The 19,498-nt window shown below is 35.6% G+C and overlaps 1 protein-coding gene across 1 annotated transcript in view; it reads left to right on the top strand.

The window, feature by feature from the left end:
* Window positions 1-19,498, top strand: part of LOC127860736 (polycomb protein Asx-like) — a 37,899-nt gene that overhangs the window by 4,931 nt on the left and 13,470 nt on the right. Inside the window, exons 2-6 of the mRNA XM_052399009.1 lie at window positions 6,983-7,065; window positions 8,130-8,238; window positions 11,146-11,239; window positions 17,332-17,580; window positions 18,830-19,023. Coding sequence (XP_052254969.1) covers window positions 6,983-7,065; window positions 8,130-8,238; window positions 11,146-11,239; window positions 17,332-17,580; window positions 18,830-19,023 — 729 coding nt within the window. The remainder of the gene's footprint in view (window positions 1-6,982; window positions 7,066-8,129; window positions 8,239-11,145; window positions 11,240-17,331; window positions 17,581-18,829; window positions 19,024-19,498) is intronic.

Below are 19,498 nucleotides of genomic sequence, written 5' to 3'. Positions count from 1 at the left end.
TAGGGGACATTGTGTTTCACAAACACATCTTGTTTCCATTGGGAATGGGTCCGGTTACCGGACCCAATTTTGAATTAAAAAAACAGAATGGGTCCGGTTACCGGACCCAATTTTGAATTAAAAAAACACTGTGTCTCAATTGGGGCAGGCCATGGTTGGATGCTTAGACATGGCTCTCCTATAACAATTACATGCATAGAGTCCAAAGTCAACTATTCTAAAAAAGCAGCTACACTGTAGACAATGTGCCCAGAATATGGCGGACAGTAAGCCAGCAATATCTTGCAATTTCAAATGCCTTTTTAGCTCACCTAAGCACAACGTGCTCATGGTGAGCTTTTGTGATCGCCTTTTGTCCGTCGTCCGTTGTGAGTCATGCGTTGTCTGTGTGCGACGTCAACATTTGCCTTGTTCACTTTCTAGAGGCCACATTTATTGTCCAATCCTTATGCAATTTGGTCAGAAGATTGGTTTCAATGATGTCTTGGATGAGTTCGAAAATGGTTACGTTTGCTTGAAAAACATGGCTGCCAAGGGGCGGGGCATTTTTCCTTATATGGCTATATATGGCTATAGCAAAATCTTGATAACACTCTAGAGGCCACATTTATTGTCCTATTCTCATGAAACTTGGTCAAAAGATTCATCCCAATGATATCTTGGACGAGTTCGAAAATGATGTTGGTTGGTTGAAAAACATGGCGGCCAGGGGGCGGGGCATTTTTCCTTATATGGCTATAGTAAAACCTTGTTAACACTCTAGAGGTCACATGTATTTACCGATCTTCATGAAACTTGCTCAGAAGATTTGTCCCACTGATATCTTTGATGAGTTCAGAAATGGTAACCTTTGCTTGAAAAACATGGCTGCCAAGGGGCGGGGCATTTTTCCTTATATGGCTATAGTAAAATCTTGTTAACAATCTAGAGGCCACATTTATTGTCCAATCTTAATGAAACTTGGTCAGAAGATTCATCCCAATAATATCTTGGACAAGTTCGAAAATGATGCCGGTTGGTTGAAAAACATGGCCGCCAGGGGGCGGGGCATTTTTCCTTATATGGCTATAGTAAAACCTTGTTAACACTCTAGAGGCCACATTTATAGTCCAATCTTGATGAAATTTGGTCAAAAGATTTGTCTTAGTGATATCTTGGATGAGTTTTAAAATGGTTACCTTTGCTTGAATAACATGGCCGCCAAGGGGCGGGGCATTTTCCTTAAATGGCTACAGTATATACGGCTATGGTAAAATCTTGTTAACACTCTAGAGGCCACATTTATAGTCCGATCTTCATAAAACTCGGTCAGAAAATTCATTCCAATAATATCTTGGACGAGTTCAAAAATGATGCCGGTTGGTTGAAAAACATGGCCACCACAGGGGCGGGGCTATTTTCCTTATATGGCTATATTAAAACCTTGTTAACACTCTAGAGGTCACATTTATTTTCCGATCATCATGAAACTTGGTCAGAAGATTTGTCCCAATGATATCTTGGATGAGTTTGAAAATGGTTTTATTTGCTTTAAAAACATGGCCACCAGGGGCGGGGCATTTTTCCTTATATGGCTATAGTAAAACCTTGTTAACACTCTAGAGGCCACATTTATTGTCCAATCTTCATGGAATTTGGTCAGAAGATTAGTCTCAATGATATCTTGGATGAGTTCGAAAATAATTATGTTTGCTTGAAAAAAATGGCTTCCAAGGGGCGGGGCATTTTTCCTTATATGGCGATAGTAAAATTTTGTTAACACTCTAGCAGGGCTAGTGCTGGCCCAAAATTTCTTTGAGCCAACCAGATTTCGTTTTTCGGCGCGCGAAAAGTGGTTTTGAAATAATAATAATATATACTATCAACTTGTTCATATTTCTTTTTATGACAACAAGGGCATATCACATATAATATAACATGCAGTTTTCAATATAGAAATAATTATTATGGTTCATTCAAAGTACAACTAAAAGTTAATTTGTACATGTACACTCAACAGTGGAGTAAGTTGTCCCAAATTTGAAATCCTGAAAATTAGGCCGGGGGTCTTAGAACCAGGAACCCAACAGGAATAAAGGGCTAAGCCCCCCACCCCACCCAGAGACTTACAAATTGTTCTTTGTTATAGTCTTTCCAATTGCAATTTAAAGTGAATACAATTCGAAATAATATAAACCACATCGTCTGTATTACCGCATGTGTATTCGGCATTCTATTTCTTCTATAAAGAACTCCGAAATTAAATTTAAATCAGCGAATAATAATGTATCCGAAAACGACAGTCCGAAAAATTGTACGCGTTCTGAACTTGAAATAAAATTTGCATATCGTTTGATTGCAGAAAATGAAAATTGGTAGCCTAGCATATACGTAATAAATATACCATTTGGTTGACATTTTTCTTTACAATAGCATAGCTCGTGGGTAAAACAACTTAATTATCACCTTTTATTTCAAACGATAACGTCGATAATCGTCAGAAAGGTGTAACGTCATCAACATAGAACTATATTATTTCAGGCTTTTTCCGCTCCATTTTGGGAAACGCCACACTGGAATTTTGGGAATATCGCATCGTGAAAACCCCTATTTTGGGAAAAAAATTAATCGCAAAATTGGCTCAATTGGGAAAAATTATCGCATGTAAATAGTGTTTCTTATATTTCAAAGAAGCCGTTAACTGGTAAATAACGACTTTTTGGATAACTTATTATTAAAATTTTACAAAATATTATGAACATGTGTGATAAGAGCAGGTTTTTTAATCTGAATTTGGGGAAAAGGCTTGGCCTTTTTTGAGGTGAAAAAAATCGCGCGAAGTGCAGGATTTTGAGGAAAATAAGGAAAGTCTGAAATAATCATTAACATATTTTACAGTTTTTAAAACAAATTCAAGGCAACAGATAATTAAATTATGCAATACTTTCTATTTTCTACACCGGATCAGGTCAACTTATATATTTTAAGGGTAAAAAAAAAATTTTTTTTTTTTGAATTGGGAATTTTTTTTTCAATTGGGAGAAAAACTACCAGATTTGCATTGGGAATGGGGCCGAATTTCGGACTCGTGGCATAGGGCGGAAAAAGCCTGTATTTAATGATCATCCTTTAATTCAGATCGATAGTCGGTAGACAGGTCTAAAGTGATCAGCTGAGAAATTATTTATTGTTGCTCTTGTCATTTGTTTATCTTTTAATACGACGTTTTCCATCGGCCGATAAATTGTTGGCAGACGACAATATCAACTGTGTATTCCAAGTGTCTACGCATGATTGACCCAATATTATGTGTGAGCGAACTCGATGTTGATTGGCCAGCTACCACGTGCGCTTCAATAACAATAAGGTCAAGCGATGTCTCCTGTTCTGGTGCAGAACGGTTTTCGTTTATTGTTCAGTTTGCAAACACTTTTAATGAAACAAAGAGAAAACTATAGAAAACCAGTCTGGATTTAAATGGCGGATAATTTCAATGAAGATTTGCGAGATTTTAGCATTTTCGCAAATCAGAATTTTCTTTTCTTAAGCCAATTTCTCAATATTTTCGCAAATGGCTCAAATGGCGAACGACAGCGGGAGCCCTGTCTAGAGGCCACATTTATTGTCTGATCTTCATGAAACTTGGTCACAAGATTCATCCAGGTAATATCTTGGATGAGTTAAAAAATGATGCTGGTTGGTTGAAAACCATGGCTGCCAGGTGGCGGGGCATTTTTCCTTATATTGCTATAGTAATTCTTGTTAACACTCTAGGGGCCACATTTATTTTCTGATCTTCGTGAAACTTGGTCAGAAGATTTGTCCCAATAATATCTTGTTATCTCAGGTGAGCGACTTTGGGCCTTTCAGGCCCTCTTGTATGTAAGGCATCTACACAAGACAAGCATTCTTATCTACATGGATTATAGACTCCTGGTCAATAAGAAAGTAAGAGTCAGTGATGGGGGGTTAATTACTTTGATAAACATGGTATAAACCCAAAATAAATGAATTGTCAATCATGATACATGTAGTTGCTGGAATGCATAGATGTTGCTAAAGAGACTGGTAGCTGCAACCCTTAATCTCTTCTGAGGCTACCTGAAACAAAAAAATGCATGCTTTTAATAATCAATATTAATAGCTTTGTTAACCATTAATAATACACTTACACTTCTTAGCCATGTTCAAGGACAAGTAGCTCAGGAATGTGTGGGGCTGCAAAGTGTCCTTCACAACTACAATTCATGGTGATTTCATATTTGAAGTTTCAATTTAATCTCTTTGGAAATGAGGAAGAAATTAACTACACATGCTACTTACATTTTATGCCATCATTTAAACAAGAGTTTATTTTTGGCAAAATGTTTAAATTAAGAATTTAATGTGATGCTTTTGAAAAGTTAAGTACACGTGGCCTACATCGATATCATACAAACATCTGTTGTTTACATCCACTACTCTTTTTAGTGATGGAACCATTTTCAATCAATAAAACTATTGACTGTTATGCATTTTTAATTTATGAATGAACATCATATGTTTATCATACATGTATAAAGGATATTTGTTGGTGTCAGTGTAAGATCGATTGTTATTTCACTAGTGATCATAGAAAATATTATTTATCTATGATCACGAGTGAAATAACAAAAGAGCTTACACTGACATGAACAAATTTTCTGTTTCTTTTAGGCCCTTTTTTCAAGAAAATTGTTAAAAGCTGTTTCCCTTTCGCTGAAAAGTTACCCTTTTTCCACTGGCGTGCCTCAATACATTTAAATACGCAAAATGACGTCATTAGTGTTTGTTATACATGTACCAGCAAAATTCTCCCATTAAACTCTTTTACAATTTAAATAAATGGTGAAAAAAAGCATAAAATAAAAATTAAATTTGTTGGATTCGGTGATGTGTTGATTTTAACAAGCAAGTCCTTGTTAAGTGGGTCAAACAAGGGAAGTAAATCTTGATATGATAATCTATAAAGAGAAAAAGTAGTTCCGAACATTTGTTATTTTCACCGGTAAAAATAACAATTTGTTTATTTTCACTGCTGTTATTTCACCTGTCATATTTTATCATTAGGTATAAAAGAAAAAGTATGTCTATAAAAAATTATGTATCATACACAGTAAGCTCTTATTAAAAGAAATGAACATAGCATAAGATTAAACAATTCCCGTACATCCTTGGCACTCAATTTCAATGTCAGTAACAAAATTGGTTGCTTTTTAAACGTTTGAGACAGCCCCTTTTATTTATGTAAACTTGACACACTTGATTTGCTATTGCCTTAATTCTTCATTCCCTTTACAGTGGTTCAACGTCATAAAAACGAAACGAACCTGAAATGGTATTTTGCAGGCAGATATACTACTAAATGGCCTTTTAATATATGCATATATTTCTTATTGCCAACCTAGTTATAAAATGTGGCCACTCAAAATGTCCAACTGTGTCCTCAAAACGAGACAAAAGTAAACAATGTTATGTCTGTAAAGCACACCAAATTTGTTGCCAAAGAGGTGCCAGATTTTGTTTAAAAATATTGTGATTTACAGAAAATGCCTTGTATATGCGAAGCTGTCTGCGAAGTATCATCTAAAAATGATGCATGTAACTATTAATTGTGATACGCAATCTTGAACATCAAAGTGATCCGCTATTGGTAATGATCAGTTAATGGTAACTTGACTGTATATACATTTTTTTAATTTCAACAAAACTTAACAGTTGTATACTGTCAAAAAATGTTCAACTATCAGAATTACAGCAGCGAGAAACACAAATTAATACCTACATGAAGTCAATGGCTTCAAATGATTTGTTTCCCAAACTTTCAAAAGAATATGAAAAAAAGTGTGAATTAATTATGTTTAAATTTGATTACATGTTCTTTTATGCAAGTCACAGATCACAAATAATGTTCAGTAAAAAGCTGATATGCATAGTACTGGTATTTACTTGTCAGGAAATCTATGACAGTGGCCCCCCTTATACTGTTAAGATTTAAGATTTTAACCAAATTGCATACAGTGTACAAGTGAATTTGGACAACATACCATTAAAACTTACCCACAGCTGTCAAAATCAGATTTTCTGTTGCTTTTATGTTCAATTTATAAACAGAGCAAGAGACTAATTATACATGATATAGCAAAATAGATCAAAATGTTGCTGGTTCTTTATTCAAATTGGAATACTCCCTTTTTGGTCCTCATTTTCAATAAATACTGAAACCAATTTTGAAACACTATTTATTATTCTGTACCATCCACATTTAGGCCTCTGCAACATACAACTTTTTTATTTTATACCAAAAGAAGGGTAAAAAGTAAACTGTCAAGATTCTCGGTCCCATTTCACATGTACATGTGTATTGGTCAATGGTCATATCTCCTTTGTGATGAGAAAAAAACCTGTAGTTTGCCATGCTAGTGTAAGTGTAACAGCCATCCTTAGTTCGATTTTTATAGCTTAGGGGTTGGTCAAGGGGCCAACATGGACGAAAATTTTGCCAAAAGTAGGCTTAAGGTGCCTGTTTTAATAGCTAAGAGAATTTTATTTTGCCCTAATTTAAATTCCAGCAAACTCAACCCCTGAGAGTTTCTTTTATTCTGTGTATCACTTTTTATAATAGTTTGTTATAATAACAATGAGCAAGATCACCTTTCCTTTAGTATGTAATGAGTTTGTTATCCCCCGCCATAGGCAGAGGGATATTGTTTTGGCGTTGTCCGTCCGTCTTTCGGTCCATCCGGAGCCATATCTTGGAAGTGCTTTGGCGGATTTCATTGAAACTTGGTATGAGTATATATATGGATAAGAGGATAATGAACGCTAAATAGCATTGCACACCATCTGTTTATAACCGAGTTATGTCCCTTTGTATCTTGAAAAAAAATTGTTTTTTTGAGTGTCAAATATAACATTTTGTGTCCAGAAGCATATTGACGGGGGATATCAATTCAACGAATTTGCTTGTTTTTCTTACATCTAGGTCTTGTCCAGTCATCCATACACACCAATGAGTTATAAGGATATTCTTCAGGAGATTCAAGCAAAAAAGATAAAAAATGTCAGGTATGAACTTAAGTTGTATCTGCAGTTATTGTCCCTTACTGGTTTCACCGGAGGGGACTTATGGTTTGCGCTCTGTATGTCGGTGAGTCTGTCAGTCTGTCTTACTTTTCTGGATCCTTCGATAACTTTAAAAGTTCTTTATATTTTTTTCATGAAACTTGAAACATAGATAGATGGCAATATGGACATAATGCACATCATTTCATTTTCTTCCTACGTCAAAAATTCTGGTCGCTATGGCAACAGGTAAAAAAAATCTGACAATGGTGGAGCCGGTAGAGGACATATATTGCTCGGCTATAGTCTTGTTTTAATGTTGATATATATTCTTTACACTATGAACCTAAATATGAAAGAAACATGACACCATATATTATAAACATAGGAAAGAACTTGTTAATTGTGTTCACTTGTTGAAATTGAAGATGAGTACAATTTTGTTCTGATATGTTCTTTATATGATAATAATAAAAATACACTTATACCTGATGTTTACAAAAGAAGGCAAACTATGTTAAATTTTTAACAATTGTTAAATGAGACCAGAACATATGTATAGATACATCTACATGTAGCTAATTTCTGTATTAAAGCTTTTAAACTTAGAGCAGAACATTTATAGCTTTATGAGAGATTTATCTTTTTCCAGTATTTAATTTCTAACTGCATAATGTTTTCTCAATCAATTATGTACTTAAATCATTCACTTAACTTTGTTAAAAAAATAATAGCCTTTTCTTACATATTAGATGCTCACAAATATCATATATTTTTCTCAAAATGTATAAAAATAAGTTATTTTGACGCATGTGTATTTATGATTGCTTTATTGTTATTTTTACAATGAGCTGTATACAATGTATGCTTAAATCGAAAATATACCCTTGGTTCTGTTCTGTTGATTTGTCGCTTCTTGAGAAAACCCACTATATAGAATTACTAAACTTTTAAGCAGAAGAAAAAATGACATGGTATATTTTAATATTTGTACTGGCAGATAACAACAAAACCACTTTATTAAATGGACGTTAAATGATCTTGTTAAACAAGTTTTATCTTTGCAGTAATAGTACCCAGGGTGCCAGCCTCAACTCCTGTCTTCATGCCAATGCAAAAGGTCCGAACAACACTTTCTACAAAGTGGCAGGGCAGATTGGAGTGTATGGCCTAATGGTAAATAAGACGTATAGTCACATTCTTACTGCATCAACTTGAAGGGCTTTCCTTTGACTTGAACAATCTAGAGTCTTAACTGGCTTATAGACTCACATCTCTGTGAGTAGTTAAGCTTTTGTGTTTTTTACTATGGGCTGGGAGGCATAAAGCATTTCACTTGACAGTACATCCTTAAATTTGTGCTTTTAACTCCTTTGATTTTTATTAAATGAGATTTATGTTTATATTTTCCTTAAGAATTTTTTTTTGGCTGAGACAAGTTTTGTGAGGATTATCTGGGGGGGTTTCCACTAGAGAACATATAGTCCCCTGACGCTTGTGCTTTCAATTCATTTTAATACTGGATGAATGTCTCTCAAACTTTCACATTTTAATAGCGGTTATGCTTAGATTACCTTGAAAAAAGGAAACTTGCTGCAATGAGTTTTAATAAAAATGGCTCTTTGTCTTTTTTTCCATATAATAATGAAAATATAGTCCTAAAATTTTGTGTTTTCAACTCCTCTCCTCTTGAACTACAGCTTAGATCATGCTGAAAGTTTAATGACTTTAATGTGCAGATGATTGCCTAGATTTTAACATTGGAACATTTTTGGCAGAATTATGGTCCTTTGTGTGTTTTTGTCCCCTACCAGTTTCACCGGAGGAGACTTATGGTTTGCGCTCTGTCTGTCAGTCCTTCAGTCAGCCACACTTTTCTGGATCCTGCGATAACTTAAAAAGTTCTTAATATTTTTTCATGAAACTTGAAACATGGATAGATGACAATATGGACATTATGCACGTAATTTCATTTTGTTCCTACGTCAAAAATTCTGGTTGCTATGGCAACAAATAGACTATAAATACTGCTGAAAATAGTGGTTTTCTGGATCCTGCGATAACTCTGGTTGCTATGGCAACAAATAAAAAATTAAAAAAAAATTGACAATGGTGAAATTTCTGACAATGGTGAAGCCGGTAGGGGACTATATTGTTTGGCAACAGTCTTGTTCCACTATGTTATACATAGTCCCAACAATAAGTTTGTTTTTTAACTCTCCTTTAACTTCTGGTTTAATCTTGCTCTAACTTTCACAAGTTAATAACCTCAATGTGCATATGCTTGTATAGTAAGGAATTTTGACTGTGACCAGTTTTGGATTAATAATGGCGTTTGTCTGTGTGTATGTTGGTTAATATATTGTGGATTTGTCTGTGTCCAAACATTTTCAATGGGCATCAGTTACACATTTCTTGTTTGTGTTGACCAACCAAGAGGGACGGGAGAGGGAGCCAAAAAGGAACAGGGCGCAGCACTTTAGAACTTTCCCGTATGAAATATATGATTTTTATGCCCCCATTTGAAGATGAGGGGGTATATTGCTTTGCTGGATGTTGGTCTGTTGGTAGACCAGTTCATTTCCGATCAATAACTTGTGAACAAATTGACCGATTGGCTTGTACTTCACATGTGTATTGGCATTGGACAGAAGAAGACCCCTATTGAAATTCGGGTCACTAGGTCAAAGGTCACTGTCACAATAAGTGTGATAATCGTTTCCGATCAATAACTCATGAACGAATTGACATATTGGCTTGATACTTCACGTGTGCATTGGCCTTCGACAGTAGATGACAGATTTTGAAATTGGGGTCATTAGGTCAAAGGTCATGGTGATTGTCACAATAAATGGGAAAATTGTTTCTGATCAATGACTCGTCAATAAATCGACCAATTGGCTTGATACTTCCCATGTGCATTGACCTTGGACATTAGATGACCTATATTGAAATTTGGGTCACTAGGTCAAAGTCACTGTCACAATAAGTGTGAAAATTGTTTCCGATCAATAACTTAAATTGAACGATTGGCTGGATACTTCACATGTGCATTGGCCTTGGACAGTAGATGACACCTATTGAAATTGAGGTCACAAGTTCAAAGCCTTGTTTAGGGGCATATGTCTCCGACCGCGGAACTCTTGTTATCCTCACGTTTTTCGGAGAAAAAGTGGGGATATTGTATTGATCTCCTTCTGTCCGTCCTGGCCACTATCTCCTCCTACACTATTAGCACTAGAACCTTGAAACTTACACACATTGTAGCTATGAGCATATGTGCGACCCTGCACTATTTGGAATTTTGATCTGACCCCTGGGTCAAAAGTTATGGGGGTTGGGGTGGGGCCAGGTCAGAGATTTTCACTCATGTTTTTATGTTATTTTAAATTAACTTCTTCATTTCTACACGAATTTACTTCAAATTGAAACTGAACCTCTCTTATGACAATACAGTCAATCTCAACTACGCATGGCCCCATTACCAACCCTGGGGCGCCCCGCCCACATAGACCACACCCACCCAAAATTGCCTTTTACTATAATTTCTTCATTTCTACACCGATTCACTTCAAATTGATACTGAACCTCTCTTATGACAATACGGTCAATCTCAACCATGCATGGCCCCATTACCAACCCTGGGGCGCCCAGCCCACATAGACCACACCCACCCAAAATTGCATTTTACTATAATTTCTTCATTTCTACGCCGATTCACTTCAAATTGATACTGAACTTCCCTTATGACAATATGGTCAATCTCAACTATGCATGGCCTCATTACCAACCCTGGGGCGCCCCGCCCACATAGACCACACCCACCCAAAATTGCCTTTTACTATAACTTCTTTATTTCTACACCGATTCACTTCAAATTGATACTGAATTTCTCTTATGACAATACGGTCAATCTCAACTATGCATGGCCCCATTACCAACCCTTGGGCGCCCCTGGGTCAAACATTCGGCGTGGGGATACGCGTCGGCCTCTGCTGCGCCATTTCTAGTTTTATATAATGTTGTTTGTAATAATATGTTATTAGTATTGTCAGGGACTAAAACAGAATTTTTTCAAAACAGAGCGAGTTGCCTGTTGGGAGTCAGATCATTGAAGTAGAAGAGGACACTGCTGCCCTTTTAGGGGACCAAAATCCTCCCCCAGTCAAACAGAAAGGTAACCTAAATGAACACTGCCGCCTTCATTCCTGTCTCAGGCTGTTTGGGTAACACAACTCTTGTGAATATATCTCCATTTAAGAGTTAGTCGCGCCTGTAAACTAGAGATTTGAAATAATATTGAAGTGATATTGGAATATTCAATTGTCTTTAAAATAATACATTTGAATATTCGATTTTTCAAATGTTCAAGCGTTCGAAAGAAAGTGCTGTTTCTGCTTGCCACGCATACCATTGTTAATCTTATATGCATCTTTGAAAAGGGGAGTAGAGTTTATTTCAATATGGTATAAGGTTTTTCAGGTAAACAAAAAAATCCGTATTTATTTTATGTTACTTAATTACCTGATGCCTTCATTCTATCACTTGAACAAATGATTCTTGACACGAAAGAGTGTCATCATGATTGCTGTATTAACGTAGTAGTAGTTTGTACACTATCTGCCTTAACTAGATATTTTTCAAAGAAGAGACTCTTTAAATGAAAAATAGAATAGCAGAAAGTGTCATCCCTGTTTAGACTGTGCAGTCTGCATATGCTAATCTGGGATGAAACTTATCACACGAGCATTAAACCCCCTTTTCACAGAGCATGACTCATACACATTTGAGATGTTAATGATTTATTTAGGAGCCGAAATACATGTGTTCTTATTGAAACAAATTAATTTCCCTAATATTTGTGTAACCAAATTCTGATAAGATAAACATGAATTTAAATATAGATATTAAACTGTAAGTGATATGCAATCTGCTGGTAGACAATAAATTTAACATGTTGTAAAAACAAACTTGGAAGCTGACAGATAAAATCACTCAAGAACTATCCCTCCCCAGCTCACCTCCCAGATGCTTAATATGATCTTGTTAATTTTTTTTGATTGTACATGTAGCATTTATCCCAACTATGACTTTGCAATTTCGCACTTGCACATTTGTTTCTTAGCATAAACACTGAATATCTGAATATTGATTTTCAATATTTGGTATTTTTTTAGCTCGGCTGTTTTCGGAGAAAACCCGAGGTATTTCATAGCCATCCGTCCCCGTCTTGCTTAAATCTTGACCTTGGCACTATAATCAAAGTGCTTCCACATACAACTTTGAAACTTAATATGTAGCTGCACCTTGATGAGTTCTACACGCCAAATCCACTTTTGGGTCACTAGGTAAAAGGTCAAGGTAACTGTGACCTCTAATATAAAACTTTAACATAGGCTTTAAAATCCAAGTTCTTGAAACTTTATATGTACATGCACCTTGATGAGTTCTACACGCCACACCCATTTTTAGCTTGACTATTATATATGAAATATATATAGTGGAGCTATCCTACTCAACCCGGCGTCGGCGTTCCGTGCCGTGCCGTTAGCGTGTAAATGTTAAAGTTTTCGTACTACCCCAATTATTTTCATTGTCCCTTGACATATTGCTTTCATATTTTGCATACTTGTTTACCAACATGAACCCAACCTATAAACAAGAGCAGACAACTCTATCAAGCATTTTGTAATAATTATTGCCCCTTTTATACTTAGAATATGCATATTATTGATAAATCTATGTTAAAGTTTGCGTACTACCCCAAATACTGTGAAACCATTATTAATCGTCAGGCATTAATTTTCATAAATTTCGTCAGTCGACCGATCGGCGATTTTAAGATCCTAACGAACAATCATGCTCTATGTTTGAACAAAAACAAACACTAAGTTGAACAATATTTTAAAACTTTACCGTAGACATGAGGCATCAAATTCCAACATAATCCATGCACACATTCACTGCTGGTTCGTAATCAAGATTAATCTGGTTTTGACACAAAGGGATGTAGATTACACAAGGTACTTAACTGACACGTTACACTACTTTAAAACGCGTGTGCAGTACAGCTGTATCGAATGCGTTGACTTCGTTTATGTAGAATGGTAATGAATTAGCGCTAATTGTTTATAACTTTATTACCCATTAGGTGCATTGTGTTTTTCAGGGGTGTTGCATATTAGCCATCACGCAGCGAATGCCGATAAAAGACAATAAACCAAATGAAAAGATGACGATGTGTGATCAACATGCGTATTTATCACAAATTAATAAAGAATATTTTAATTGCTGTTTGTTGTTTGATTGTTTGCGTTTAACCACACTTATTACTATTTTATATGTATCAATTTATTTATTTTTAAATTATCGACATTATTGATTTATATACCGGTAGTTTACTTTTTATGAACAAACACACACATAGAGTTTATAATTTTAATGTTGATATCAGAATAAAAAAAGCTTTTTATTTGAGAAAAAAAACAACACTTAACAAACTGGAACTTCTTTCGTATAACACAAACAGTTTTAAAACGGTATTGACAGCATTTTAATAAAAATCATACCAACTAGAACACATACCCATACGATTGTTCTCAGTATGGCAATTATAATAATAGAATAAGACTAATTGGTAAGTGGCTTCGCTGTTACAAACACTCGTTAACGGTTATTCGATCCCACTTGTCCGCTAATCATAACAATGAACGTGTGAATGGCATACATTAAGAGGGTCCATTACTGTCCCTATATAACAAAAGACTAAGTTAATTGGCATGTGACAAAGAGGCCCCACCTCCTGCAGTGATTTTCAAGTGTGTTCCCGCATTCGTACCACGAATTTTCGCAACTGCGATTGATCGCGAATACGTATTACACACAAATCGGATATTGAGTCATTGACTGACGCATTTTTTTAAAATTCAAAATCAGAAATCGGCGAATTTAAGTGCTGACGAAATCGTCATTTTTATAAAAATGACGAAATTTTGTGCTGTCGAAAATTAATGGTTTCACAGTATTTCCTGTGTCCCTTGACATATTGCTTTCATATTTTGCATACTTACTTACCAACATGACCCCAACCTATAAACAAGAGCAGACAGCTGTATCAAGCATTTTGACAGAATTATGGCCCCTTTTATACTTAGAATATGCACATTATTGATAAATCTATGTTAAAGTTTGACAAAACAAAACTTACCTTACATACCACAATGCACTCCACCCAAACCATCTTCAACGGCCCCCCCCCCCCCAACCCCAACCTTTATTTTTGAAAGATCATCTATTAAATGATCACACACCCACATTATACCCCCCCCCCCCCCTCCATGATGGCTTACGTTATACTGTCAAGCACTCGAATAGTCGAGCGCGCTGTCCTCTGACAGCTCTTGTTGGGTCACCAGGTCAAACGTGAAAGTCACTGTAACCTCTAATATTAAACTTTAACGTAGGCTCTAAAATTAAAGTGCTTTCACCTGCAATTTTGAAACTTTATATGTACATGCTTCTTGAACAGTTCTACACGCCACATCCATTTTAGGTTACAACTACAAGGTCAAAGGTAAAGGTCACTGTTACCTTTAATATAAAACTTTTACATAGTTATGACAGGCTCTAAAATCAGAGTGCTTCCACCTACAACTTTAAAACTTCATATGTACATGCACCATTATCAGTTCTACACGCCACACCCATTTTTGGGTCACTAGGTCAAGAAGTCAAGGTCACTGTCACCTATAATAAAAAACTTGAACGTAGGCTGTAAAATCAAAGTGCTTTCACCTACAATTTTGAAATTTCCTATGTACATGCACCTTGATGAGTTCTATAGCCACACATTTTTGGTCACTAGGTCAAAGGTCAAGGTCACTGTGACCCACGGTATTTCATTTACACAAAAACAAAACTGCACCCACAGCAGAGTGTTGGCACCCGCTATGCAGTGCTCTTGTTAAATATTCAAATAATCATTGTTTTATATGACTTTTTATACATATAGAATTATCAGCATTTTTTCCCTTCTTTATAAAGTACCCATAAAGGTACTTTCCCAATTTATGAAAAACTACAAAATTCCCAATGGTGTTCTTAAAAATTCCCAAAAGGAAGGACATTTTCGTCAAATTCGGTCTAAAAGTGCATTATCTGCAAGTGAACTAATAAAATGAGCACTGAAACTGAACATTTCAGGCAAAATTGGATGGAAATAAATATTTGAATTGATTTGTGTAATTCAAGCCAATCAATTTAAAAGACCCATAATTCCCCATCTGAAGAATACACCATGCCAATTTTCCCAATTTCAGGGATTTAAACAACGGTATCTAAACTCTCCTTATATATAAGAAATTACCAGCCTTTGAAATTAACATTTAAAACAAAAACTATTTCTCATATGTTATGCCCCTGAAGGTAGGCATATACGTAACACACTGTTTGTAACTCCCAGTTTCTGAGTCTTTCTGACAAGTCTATTAGCATAAAATGGTGGCTTAATGTAATAACCAGCCAAACTTTGTCAGGCACTTGTTGGTTAGGGCTGTTCAATTATTTCTCTTTGTAGCTAAATACCTAAAAAAATCGGGAGTTTATCTAAAAAAAAATTTGAGGTATTAAGTGGAGACTTTATGGGTAGGTAGATCACATTAAGGGGACATGCAATTCACAAAAAACATATTAGTTACATTTATTCTAGAACATATTTTGAAAAGTAAGAGAGGTATAGACAGGAGTCTTCATAGGTTGATAGATCTAATTGAGGGGATGCACACCACTTAAAAACTGTTTACTCTTTCTTCCCTATATTTATACTAACTGCCCTATGTTTACTGAATTTTTATGTCCCCCTCCACTATAGTGGGGAACATATTGTTTTTGCCCTGACTGTTGGTTTAATTGCTCAATTTTAAACGTTTTGCCATAACTTTTGCAATATTGAAGTTATCAACTTTATATGGCATGCATGTGTATCTCATGGAGCTGCACATTTTGAGTGGTGAAAGGTCAAGGTCATCCTTCAAGGTCAAAGGTCAAATACATAGCTTCAAAGCGGCGCAGAAGGGGACCTTGTGTTTCTGACAAACACATTTCTTGTTTAGAATAAATTAAGATGGTAATTGTACTAGTGCTGCAACAATACGCAAAAAAGCGTATTGCGATATATTGTCAGTTCAAAAACTCGTATTGCAATATATCGCAATATATTGCTTACTTGTACCAGAATTATAACTCGCAAATTACCTGATAATCCCGTATATTCCAGTTTTAAAGCAAATTCTGATAAATGTTTACTAAAAAAATGCTCAAGAATAACACAAAACACAAACATTCACCAATTTTCTTAAATATCAAATACATTTTGGCATTTGTTACTATTTAAAGATGTGATGAAATAACTTCCAATCGGGCGTTTTTTTTTCCCACTAAACATGCGTAAATCGCCTGATGTGATGTTCCCGTTTAATACAACACAAATACACCCACACTTTGCACGCGACGTTCTACATGTCTGTATAATTTTCGCGCGCTTTTTATTGAGAAAAAGAACAAAGCACTTTTTTTATTGTCGCGTTAGCATTACATTTCGGAAGCGTGTTTCCGAAATTCGGATTACAAATTTAATAATGCTCATTTCAGAATCGAACGAAACATTTAGTTGTGCGTAATTAATTCAACGATAATTCGTTTAAAAGCATAGAATGAATGCTCCCATGTAACAACGCTACTCTGTATAATAGACTTTTTAGAATGCCATTTTTACGTAACAATTTATTTTTACAAAATACCGCTTTGTTTTGTTTACCTTGATATCATTATTTTGGATGGCTTTTCTGAACGAAATGTAGATGCATGTTTGTAAAATTTTCGTACTGGTATGACGAAAATCGTATCACAATACAATATGCGGATTGCGTATTGCGATATATACCGATATACCGGTATATTGTTGCAGCACTAAACTGTACACCTAACACCCATTTATGTGTTCTGTGACTTAAAGAAGGCACATCAATTTAAAATGGATACCTTTCTGTATAATTCCCTTGCACTTGATAGATAATGAATATTCAATGAAGCACTAAAAATCCATCCTTTTACGATAAATAACCCATGAATCGAAAATCGTCCCGTAAATTGTCCTTACCAAGGGCTATTGGGCATCGCCCAAATCATAGTTAAGACTTTGTTGGTATAGGTTTTTACGAGAGATTTTTTAAAGACTTTCATGCAGACTGATAACCAGCCTTTTCATTTCAGTAATTTATGCCAAACTGCTCAGCCACTTAGCTGTCTCAGCTAACAATGGTGTACCAGGCGGGGGTAGTGTGCCAATGGGGGAAACTGTGTCGGTTCCCACCGCGCTGGTTCCTGTGATCTCTGCTGAGGGAAAGCTTGATCTGCCTACACGACGCAGCGCCCGCCAGGCCCAGAGGAAGAAGAGAAAACATGTCTTCATTCCTAAAATTACTATTAAACCCATAGTTCCTCCAAAATCTGATGGCACAGGTAGTTTATATTCAACTGAACAGTCTTGAGGCAATACCTATATCTTAAGAAATAATGTATGTATAACAATGACATCTCATTAACTTGTAGATACATTTTGAAACTATTTCGCACAGTGTTTTTTTATGTCTCTTAACCAGATCAGATAGAAATATAGAAAGCTTTTTGTATTGTTTTTATTCAATGTCATCTTATTATTTTGCATGAGAGATCATGCAATTGTTACCTTTTGTTTCTTCCTAGTCTCTAGGGCACACTTTGACCTTATATCATGTGAATTGGCTATGGGTGGAAGGGGCTGGGAGAAACCTGAATAAAGTTGAGGTCAAAAGTCAAGGTCATAATTATAGGTATCCATCATGAAATGTGTGCCTTCTGTGTGAGCACAATATTTAGAGAACTATTTGACCTACAATCATGCAAACTGGTATGATTGACACTTAGGATAAAAGGAAAATGTGTTGACTTTGAGATCACAGGTCAATGTCATGTTCAAAATAGCTTGTAATATGAAATCAGAATTAGTAGGATTTTTAGAGAACTCTTGTGAAATTGGTACACTTAGAACTTAGGACTCACCAATAGTTTTTGAGATCACCAACGATAAAGTTTGCTTATGCATGCCACATGATATTTGTCTCCAAATGATATGTAGAAGATCCTTAGACCCACAATCATCTTGTTTGGTATGTTGGTTACTTTTGAAGAAATGAAGACTTGTTTCATCTTTCAGTTTCACAGGCTGAAGGTCAAGGTTATGGGGCCTTGTGTATTGAATGCTTTTTTCTCCATAGACTGCTTTGTTTCTGCAGGACTAAAAGATATTGCTTTGACCTACAATCATCCAAATAAATATGCTGGTTTTTCTTAAAAAAAGGAAAAATGTTTCCAAATGTTTGATTCAACCAGTTTGTGGTCAAAGTAACAAGGTGCTTGAAACAAGAAAATTGTTCCCACACAGAATATTGCAAATTTCAACTGTCATGTAAATTATTAAATTGTATTGCAGATTATTCTTAAGGGAAGGTGTACCTACATCAGTTTGAAAATCCAGGAATCAAACGTTAAGGGGGCAGGTTCATTCAATGTTAAAATTAGTGCACCTATTGACAATTTCGCTGCATGCAGGGGAGGGGTTTGCATACTGGTATATATCTTTTTGTTTTGTAGGAAAGCTTACAAAAAGCTTGTTCTCTCGGAATTCATTCAATCTATGTATTAACAACAAGTTCACAATATTAATCCACAGGTCCAGAGTCGTATGTGACGACTACAAAGGTCCCGGAATCTGTCAGCAACAACAACCATGACAGCTCAAGCAACAGTTCCTCAAGCTGCAAGGAGACAGCAGCCTTGCGATTGTCAGGACTTACAAATGGGGAAGCAAACCAGAAGAAAACACTGCGCGAAATGTTGGCTGGAATTCCAGGCTTTAGCATGAAGGTAGTTGACTTTTGCATGCTCAAGTTCTTCTGGGCTCACTGTTAAAGATAACCTACATCATGCCTTTAAGCTGTGTCAAATAATTAATCTGGGCATATTACAATTTTAAACAGTTCAACTGTTGGCTGTATATGGCAAGAACATGAGTTTTAAGGTAGTATTAAAGTTATAAATGTTCTATTGCATACCAATCAAATGACGTACACAATCATTTAAAAAACTTCTTGACAATATCCAATTAAATTCCAAATTTTTAGCAATAATCACATCCCAAGAAATACTGAATGGTTTAAATCTTTTTTTTTCAGTAGAAAGTCGAAGCTAGATGCTTTTTACAGGCATAAAGTTAAAACGTTAGTCGTTGACATCCCTTATTTTAAGGAATGCTGATGCATTGCGACTACATGATCCAAACTTTTGAAATTTGATATGCTTCATTCTCATACCGTGGACATTTTCATAACGGGTATCAATG

This window comes from Dreissena polymorpha, chromosome 15 (genome assembly GCF_020536995.1).
Source record: "Dreissena polymorpha isolate Duluth1 chromosome 15, UMN_Dpol_1.0, whole genome shotgun sequence".
NCBI lineage: Eukaryota > Metazoa > Mollusca > Bivalvia > Myida > Dreissenidae > Dreissena > Dreissena polymorpha.
The sequence above is the reverse complement of the archived record's forward strand: the minus strand, read 5'-3'. Positions and strand labels throughout refer to the sequence as shown.